Source organism: Pan troglodytes, chromosome 1 (genome assembly GCF_028858775.2).
Source record: "Pan troglodytes isolate AG18354 chromosome 1, NHGRI_mPanTro3-v2.0_pri, whole genome shotgun sequence".
Classification (NCBI taxonomy): Eukaryota; Metazoa; Chordata; class Mammalia; order Primates; family Hominidae; genus Pan; species Pan troglodytes.
The window spans coordinates 86,623,308-86,633,175 of record NC_072398.2 but is presented as its reverse complement, the minus strand read 5'-3'; the positions used below and the strand labels follow the sequence as shown (position 1 = coordinate 86,633,175).

Here is a 9,868-nt window from a genome sequence, read left to right as displayed (position 1 = left end):
GAAGCTGGTGTGTTGGGACCAGAGTGGACGTGGGGGATAATGGGAGGACATGAGGCTGGAGTGGTAGAGGGGTCTAAATCATGGACAGCTTCATCACCCATTTTATGGATTTTGACTTCAACTCTGGGAGAGATGGAGGGTTTGGAGCAAAGCCATGAAGCCATGACTTAGCCTGACTTCTGCTCTCACTGGATCACTCTGGCTACAGTGTTGAGAATAGACTGTAGGAGGGCAGGAGTGGAAGCAAGGAGACTGGCTAGGAGGTTATTTCAATCATTGAGGCAGGAGGTGATGGAGGCTTGGAACAGACTAGTAGCTGGGAAGGTGGTAAAAAAAAAGTTGTTAGAGACTGAGTATACGTTGTAAATGGAGGAAAGAGAAGAATCAAGAATGACCCTGGGGGCTGGGGGTGGTGGCTCACGCCTGTAATCCCAGCACTTTGGGAGGCCAAGGCGGGCGCATCACCTGAGGTCAGGAGTTTGAGACCAGCCTGGCCAACATGGTGTAACCCCGTCTCTATTAAAAATACAAAAATTATCTGGGTGTAGTGGTGAATGCCTGTAGTCCCAGCTACTCAGGAGGCTGAGACAGGAGAACTGCTTGAACTGGGGAGGTGGGGGTTGCAGTGAGCTGAGATTGCACCACTGCACTCCAGCACTTCAGCCTGGGTGACAGAGTGAGACTCTGCCAAAAAAAAAAAAAAAAAAAAAGAAATGACTCCAGGGTTTTTGCCTTGAGCATCTGGAAGAATAGAGTTTCCAAGAACTGACCTGGGGAAGGCTGTGGAGGAAGAAAGTTGGGAGGAAGATCAGGAGTATAGTTATATATATACCAAGTTTGAGATACTGATAAAATGCTAATTTGACATTCCCCACTCAAAATTCCAGGAAAAAAAGTTCCTGTAGCCAGCTGACAAGAGTGACATTGAGACATTCCCCACTCCCTGCAGCCTCTTCCCCAATAGTGTATCAAGTACAGAACTGCTTGGTTAACATTGAGTAAGCGCCAACCTCAAATCAAGCTTCCATGTAGATACATGCTGTTCAATTTAAACTCTTCTCTCCAACACATTTCCCACTGGAGTTATTCTCTCTTTCAATCCCCATATGCTCTCCCTCTCCTCTTCCAATGATGCTATCATGCCACCTTAATGGGAAAGTTTGAAGTCATCCAGCATTTTTCAGTTCATCACATCGCACATTCCCACATCATCCTCTCAGAACTCTCTCCAATCTCAAATGATGAACTTTCTCTTTTTCTCTAAGCAAAGTCCTGTGTTTTTTGTTTTTTTTTTTTTCCTTAATCTTGTCTGTCTCCCCTACTAGACTATGAGTTCCTTGCCCAGGAAACTAGTGGTTCTTTATAAATATATATTGAAATAATGAATAAGTGAATAAATAAATGAATGAATGGTTTTAAGCTACCGATCTTTTCCAGTTTTCTGGATTTGGGGCCCCACAATCCTCTCCCTAGAATCGTCAATCTCTCTAGGCTAAATAGATCAAGACCAGACTGATTTTAATTAGTGGCTTGCGGAATAAATCTTTTTACTATTTAGACCTACCTGTATCATTAAGCACCTACTTTTCAGGCAAGAGCTAGCTGGGACAGGAGTGAGGGGAACTAAAGAGAAAAAAGAAAATCTACCAGGTGATCAAGAAAATTTAAAGAAGAGAAAATAAAAATAAAAGAATTTTTTTAAAAAACTCTTGAAAAGTAATGAAAAGTCACCAAAAGTATGAAAAAAGTACACCCTACTAATAACAACAAAAATTAAAAACTATATCAAAATGTCAGTTTGGCTTTTAAAATTAAAAAGAAAAAAGTTTAAATAATAATGCTTTATATTGGTATGGATGTGGTAAGTCAACTTTTGACTGCTGATTAGAACACAAATGTATACAATTGGTTTGAAAAAGTGTTAAATTTGGGGGACATTATTTATTCCTTTCTAGTGTACGGCTACTTATTGCTACATAACAAGTACTCTAAAACTTAAAACAACAATAAATATTTATTATCACACATAATCTCTGTAGGACTGAATTCAGAAGTGGCTTAGCCGGGATGGTTCTAGCTAGGGGGTCTCTCATGAGTTGGCAATCAAGACTTCAGCAGAGCTGCAATCATGCTGAAAGCTTGACTAGGATTGAAAGATCCACTTCCAAGGTGGCTCACTAACATGGCTGTTGACAGGAGACCTCAGTTCCTCAACATGTAGACATCTCCATTGGGCTGCGTGAGAGTCTTCATGACAAGACAGGTAGCTCCCCCAAGGTAAGTGATCAAAGATATAGCAAGGTGGAAGCTGAAATGTCTTTTATGACCTAGGAAGTCTCACACCATCATTTCCATAAATTCCCCTTGGTTATACAGATCACCCTGCTCAACATGAAAGGGCGTTACAGGAAGGAGTGAATACTAGGACACAAGGATCATTGGGGGCTATTTTGGAGACTGGCTACCACAGGGTGTAATCACTTTCATGCTTGAAGGATATGGATCTATCTTTAAAAAGCTCAACAATTAAAATACAGGCCACCACTTCTGTTAATGATATTCCAAGGCATATCTGTTTCAGAATATTCTTGGTATGACTTTTGAATATGGCTCAATTCTATAATTTAGTATCCTCACCTTTTAGGGTAACAAGTGAAGCAAGGAGAAGACACTGAAGTATAACAGAAGAGACTGGAAAAGCAGAAAGAAAGAAAACTTTACTGGGAAATATTTTCAGATGGATAACTTTTATTTGTAGTGTTCAGGAAAAGGGCTTATAACTAACCAAGATATGGTGTATAACAATGGATATTTTTCACAAGGAGGACCTAGTCAACTTCTAAAAGTTTAGCGCTTAAACTCTCTGATTACAATACACTTTATTTCAACAAGACCCTCTGAGGATCCCTAGTAATTTACTTGGCATTCCTTTAGAGCATTTTTACCTATATTGTTTGATCATATTACACATGTCTAAGTCATTCTACCAACTCCAAAGTCCTTAGAGTTCATTTCTATTTCATCTCTTCCCTCTATTTAGGATCTAATGTCATTTTGTTCTCCACTTCCCTCCCTACTTCTCAACTTCCCACTTTGCTCTCCCTTTATACAAACACAGATGGCTGTACTTATTGCCTTAGAGGAGCCATGTGGCTGCAACCTCACAAAAACCTGTGAGTCTTTGCTTCAGTTTTGTATTCCAAAAGCCCAAAGCCCTCAAGAGATTTGTGTGGACTTCAGACTTAGAGAAAATGCTTTTTAGATATAGTAGGAGAGGGGCTGGGCATGGTGGCTCATGCCTATAATCCCATCACTTTGGGAGGCTAAGGAGGAAGGAGCCCTTGAAGCCAGGAGTTCGAAACCAGCCTGGGCAAGAAAGTGGAGACCTTGTTTCTAAATAAATAAATAAATGGATTTTTAAAATGAAAAAAAAAAAAAAGTTGTGCAAGATGGTGTGTGCCTGTAGTCCCAGCTACATGGGAGGTTGAGGCAGGAACGTCACTTGAACCCAGGAATTGGGGGATGCAGTGAGCTATAATTATGCCACTGCATTCCAGCCTGGGCAACAAGTGAGACTCTGTCTCTAAAAAAAGAAGAAGAAAAAGAGCAGGAGAGTGCACACATCTCAGTGACAACCAGACAAGAAGATGAAAAATGATACTGAAAAGCAGATGTGTCAATGAAAAAAGCCAAACTCTGTAAAATATTTGAGGAGATTTATTCTGAGCCAAATATGAGTGGCCATGGCCCAAGGCATAGTCTCAAGAAGTCCTGAGAACAAGCGCCCAATATGTTTGGATTACATCTTGGTTTTATATGTTTTAGGGAAACATAAGACATCAATCAATATACGTGGGTACACACTGGATTGGTCTAGAAAGGTGCAACAAAGCAGGGGTGATGGCTTTCAGATCATGGGTGGATTCAGAGATTTTCTGATTGCAGTCGTTTGAAAGAGTTATTGTCCTGTAATCAATAGAAAGGAGTATCTTGGTTAATATAAGGAGTTGTATAGTGAGAATACATAGATACAGGGAGGGTAGCAACACACACTGGGGCCTGTTGGGGGTGGGATGGGGGGAGGGAGAGCATTGAGAAAAATAGCTAATGTATGCTGGGCTTAATACCTAGCTGATGGGTTGGTAGGTGCAGCAAACTACCATGGCGCACATTTACCTACCTATGTAATAAGCCTGCACATCCTGCACGTGTACCCCGGAACTTAAATAAAAATTAAAATTAATAAGAAATAAAAAAGATAAGGGGTTGTAGAGACCAAGAATCTCATTATGTAGATGAAGTCTCATAGATGGTCATCCTTAGAGACAATAGATGAAAAATGTTTCTTATTTGGACCTTTAGAAGGTGCTAGACTCTCATTTAATATCTTCAGGGTTGGGAGGGCCTGGAAGGGGGAAAAGCCATAGTTATGTCAACACAGATTATTTACAGATGCAAATTTCCCCCACAAAAGACAGGCTTTGCAGGGCCATTTCAAAATATAGCAAAGCAACATATTTGGGGGCTGGGCACAGTGGCTCATGCCTGTTATCCCAGCACTTCGGGAGGCCAAGATGGGTGGATTACCTGAGCTCAGGAGTTCGAGGTCAGCCTGGCCAACATGGTGAAACCTCAACTCTACTAAAAATAAAAAATTAGCTGGGTGTGGTGGCAGGCACGTATAATCCCAGCTACTTGGGAGGCTGAGGCAGGAGAATTGTTTGAACTCGGGAGGGAGAGGTTGCAGTGAGCCAAGATCGCACCATTGCACTCCAGCCTGGGTGAAATTCCATCTCAAAAAAAGAGCAAAACTCTGTCTCAAAAAAAAAAAAGAGGCCGGGCATGGTGGCTCACGCCTGTAATCCCAGCACTTTAGGAGGCTGAGGCAGGCAGATCACAAGGTCAAGAGATAGAGACCATCCTGGCCAACATGGTGAAAATACAAAATTAGCGGGGCATTGTGGTGGATGCCTGTAATCCCAGCTACTCGGGAGGCTGAGGCAGGAGAATTGCTTGAACCCAAGAGGCGGAGGTTGCGGTGAGTCAAGATCGCGCCATTGCACTCCAGCCTAGGCAACAAGAGCGAAATTCCGTCTCAAAAAAAAAAAAAAGGAAATATATTTGGGGTTAAAATATTTGTATTTCCTTCTTTATCTGTCATGTGATGTTATGCCAGAGTTAGGTTGGAAAGTAAGTCACGTTATATGGGGTTAAATAAAACCCATCTTGTGGCCGGGTGCAGTGGCTCATGCCTGTAATCCTAACACTTTGGGAGGCCAAGGTAGGAGGATTACCTGAGGTCAAGAGTTCGAGGCCAGCCTGACCAACATGGCAAAACCCCGTCTCTACTAAAAATACAAAATTTAACCGGGCATGGTGGCGCATGCCTATAATCCCAGCTACTCGGGAGGCTGAGGTGGGAGAATTCCTTGAACCCAGGAGGCAGAGGTTGCAGTGAGCTGAGATCACGCCACTGCACTCCAGCCTGGGTGATAGAGTGAGACTTTGTCTCAAACAAACAAACCAACCAACCAACCTATCTTGTTACTGGAAAGTGGTCTCAATCCAGACCCCAGGAGAGGGTTCTTGGACCTCACGCAAGAAAGAATTCAGAATGAGTCCATAAAGCAAGTTTATTAGGAAGTAAAAGGGATAAAAGAATGGCTACTCCATAGGCAGAGCAACAGCTTAGGCTGCTCGACTTATAGTTATTCATATTTATAGTTATTTCGTGATTATATGCTAAATAAGGGGTGGATTATTCATGAGTTTTCCAGGAAAGGGGTGGGCAATTCCTGGAACTGAAGGTTCCTCCTCTTTTTAGACCATGTAGGGTAACTTCCAGGACGTTGCCATAGCATTTGTAAACTGTAATGGTGCTGGTAAGAGTTTCCTTTAGCATGCTAATGTATTATAATTAGCATCTAATGAGTAGTAAGGACGACCAGAGGTCACTTTCACCACCATTTTGGTTTTGGTGGGTTTTGGCTGGCTTCTTTACTGCAATCTGTTTTATCAGCAAGGTCTTTGTGACCTGTATCTTGTGTTGACCTCCTATCTCATCCTGTGACTTAGAATACCTAAATTCCTGGGAATGCAGCCCAGTAGATCTGAGCCTTATTTTACCCAGCTCCTATTCAAGATGGAGTTGCTCTGGTTTGAACACCTCTGACAATCTGATGAGATTTTATGGTTTGTAGGCTGTGACTCCTCACATCCCTTAGATAAGAATTTGGGGCCAGGTGCGGTGGCTCACGCTTGTAATCCCAGCACTTTGGGAAGGTGAGGCAGGCGGATCACAAGGGCAGGAGTTCGAGACCAGCCTGACCAACATGGAGAAACTTCATCTCTACTAAAAATACAAAATTAGCTGGCATGGTGGCAAATTCCTGTAATTCCAGCTACTTGGGAGGCTGAGGCAGGAGAATCGCTGGACCCCGGGAGGAGGAGGTTGCGGTGGGCGGAGATGCCGAGATCGTGCCATTGCACTCCAGCCTGGGCAACAAGAGCGAAACTCCGTCTTACCAAAAAAAAAAAAAAAAAAAAAAAAAAATTGAGCAAGAGAGAAGACAGGTCAGAGTTTAGTCCTCAACCTCTCCTCAAACTTTCCACTTAGCACTACATGAACCATCTCATCTGGCTGGGAACTTACACAAAACCTGAAGAAAAGAAGATAGGGCCTATTGTCTGATACTAAGTTTTTGCCACACAATCAGAATAGATCTTGAAATAGAAAAGGTTGAATGACTGAAAAGTAAAGAAGGCTACATTTCTTACACACCCGAGTTTGTGGATTGAGATGCCTATTTGCTACATTTGTTACTCAATAAACGTTTGCTGAATGAATAAAATAATCGAATAAATAAATGAAAAATAAAAATTTGGAACAGATCCATGTTTGCCCAGGGTGAATGCTTTTTGATGAGGGAGCCATAGGCAAGGTGGACTATGTTGATAAAAAGAGTTAAACTCTGTAAAATATTTGAAGAGATTTATTCTGAGCCAACTATGAGTGACCATGGTCTGTGACACAGCTCTCAGGAGATCCTGAGAACATGTACCCGAGGTGGTTGGGGTGCAGGTTGGTTTTATACATTTTGGGAGACATGAGACTTCAATCAAATATATTTAAGAAATACATTGATTTGGCCCAGAAAGGTGGGACAACTCGAAGCGGGAATTGGTGGGGGGAGAAATGGGTCCTTCCAGGTTATAGGTAGATTTAAAATTTTTCTAATTGGCAATTGGTTGAAAGAGTTATCAATAGAAAGGAATGTCTGGGTTATCATAAGAACTTGTGGAGACCAAAGTTTTGTCATGCAGATGAAGCCTCCAGGTAGCAGGCTTCCAAGAAAATAGATTGTAAATGTTTCTTACCAGACCGAAGGTCTGTGTTGACCTTAACCGGAGAGGTATGAGGCTAGTCGGACCCCCACTTCCCGTCATGGACTGAACCAGAATTTTAGAGTGCCCCGGCCTGGGAGAAAGTCCATTCCGATGGTTGGTGACACGGGGGGCTTAGAATTGTATTTTCGGTTTACATCTAAAAGAAGAACAAAGGTCTAGGCTTCCAGAATCATGGGTTCTGGTGACCGTGGACCTGGAGGTGATGGTAAACTCTCTTTTTGTTCCTGGGGTGTTTTCCTTGGGATCCTTTCTATGAGAAATGTAGGCCGGGTTTTATTTTTCTGGGTTCCTAGTGGTGAGGTAAGGTGAGGTGCCTCAACAAGAAAAAGGACCAGTTTTGGCTTCAGGTCTATGTGAAAGCGGTTAACATTGGGCCTGGAATGGTAGATACTCAATAATTAAGGTTACTTCTTATTCTCGGTTCTTTTTTCCAAACCTAGCGCGTCTAATCTCTTCTAGGCCCCGCCCCTTCTGAGCCCCCCCTCCTTCGGCCTGTATGATAGGCTCTTCCTCCATTTCCGGCTTCTGGGACTCGGGTGCACCACGGCTTCCGGTGTCATGGCTGCTTGAAGTCCCGGGAGTCGGTGAGGCGGCTGCAGGTCCCTCCCTGCGGAGCCGCTGGTCCGGCTGGCGGAGATGTGACCGCGGGCCCGGCCGGCCTGCCTCAGGCGTCGCGTCAGCTCCCGTGTCCGTGCCCTTAACCCACACCGATGGCGGGATCCGGCTGCGCCTGGGGCGCGGAGCCGCCGCGTTTTCTGGAGGCCTTCGGACGGCTGTGGCAGGTACAGAGCCGTCTGGGTAGCGGCTCCTCCGCCTCGGTGTATCGGGTTCGCTGCTGCGGCAACCCTGGCTCGCCCCCCGGCGCCCTCAAGCAGTTCTTGCCGCCAGGAACCTCCGGGGCTGCGGCCTCTGCCGCCGAGTATGGTTTCCGCAAAGAGAGGGCGGCGCTGGAACAGTTGCAGGGTCACAGAAACATCGGTAATTGCCGCTGTCTCCTTTCTCTTCTTGCCCAGGTCACAGTCCGAGCACACTCTTCCTCTCGGTGTCTGGCGTTCCATCTTCCTCCCCTTCTGCGGGAGAAGCGGGTTTAGCCCTCTTTATCACCCCATCCAGGCCCCTTTCCCCTTTCACTTTATTACTGTCTGCGGTATAGTGGAGTTGGTGGTCTGCTTTGCCAGGTGTCACATAGATGCTCAGTAAATTGTCTTGCTTCGAGTCTCATCGGAGAATGCCGCATTCATTAGCATACAGAAATATCTTTTCTAGTGAGAGGAGGCATGTCTTTCCTAGATTGTCGTGTCTTGTGTGGAAATTTTTGAATCTTTGCATACCAGTAGAAAATGGGAACTATGTCTGGGCCTTGTGACATCAATGCTAGTAACTCGTATAGCTCACCTATTATATCTTTAGTACGGATTTGGAAGAAATGATGCACTATTCCATGGGAGCCTTTATAGAAGTGTGAAATTTAGGAACACTATACCTTTGCTCTCTTGAGACTGTTTCAAGAATCAGATACTCAGAATGTAAGATATGTAATGATCACTGATGATTGATCTGTGAAAAGGTTTCATTTTCATTACACGACAGAAAGCTTATCATTAGTTATAGCTTTGGTTATTAAAGTCTTATTTCCTAGCAAGTATGATGCATAATTTGAAGAGTGAGTTTTTTTATAATATCATTTTGGAGAAGAATTAACACTAGTGCTACATTTTTTTAGTTTACTAAATGGTCTGTTACTATAACCTTGGTATTGAAAAGGGAAAAATTTTGCAAGCCTAAGGACTTGCCTGATCTCTGCAAGATTAAAATTTCATCCGGAAAGTCTTAATCTCTTTGTTAGTATTTAAATTATAGAGAGCTGTTTATTTTTGTTTTAGTTTTTTTTTTGAGACAAGTTCTTACTCTGTCACCCAGGCTGGAGTACAATGGCGAGATCACAGTTCATTCCAGCCTCCAATTCCTCCTAAAGCCATGCTCCTACCTCAGCCTCCCAGGTAGCTGGGACTACAGGCATGTAGCACCACGCCTGGCTAATTTTTTGTAGAGAAGAGCTCCCCTTTTGTTACCCAGGCTGGTCTCCAAACTCCTGGGCTCAAGCAGTCCTCCTGCCTCGGTCTCCCAGAATGCTGGGATCACGGGCATGAGCCACCGTAGCAGACCTAGACTGCTGTTTTGGATGAAGAAGCAATGTTTAGTTTGGTTTTTGCGCATTGTGACATTCCTTTTAAAAGAGTTACTTAATATTTGGGTTTTTACTTTTAAAAATTTCTTTTTTTTAAAGGACCTCATGATGCAACAGTAAGTTTTATTTATTTATATTTAGGATTTTTACTTTTAATCATTTTTGCTTGGCACTCCAAGTTCGTGTTCATCACCACTGAGTACTTGATGAAACACAAATTGAATAATTGTACCATATTTAGTATCTGTGAATGGTAATCAGCTGTTGTAGGCT

General features: G+C 43.4%; 1 protein-coding gene across 2 annotated transcripts in view; it reads left to right on the top strand.

Annotated features, from left to right (window-relative positions):
* The first annotated feature begins 7,917 nt into the window (after positions 1–7,917).
* The window catches only part of UHMK1 (U2AF homology motif kinase 1), a 31,354-nt gene continuing 29,403 nt past the window's right edge, over positions 7,918–9,868 (top strand). Inside the window, exon 1 of one of the 2 annotated variants that reach the window (XM_001174268.8) lies at positions 7,918–8,385. In XM_001174268.8, coding sequence (XP_001174268.1) covers positions 8,118–8,385 — 268 coding nt within the window. In that variant the 5' untranslated portion in view covers positions 7,918–8,117. The remainder of the gene's footprint in view (positions 8,386–9,868) is intronic. The other variant, XM_063796019.1, reaches the window with a different exon arrangement.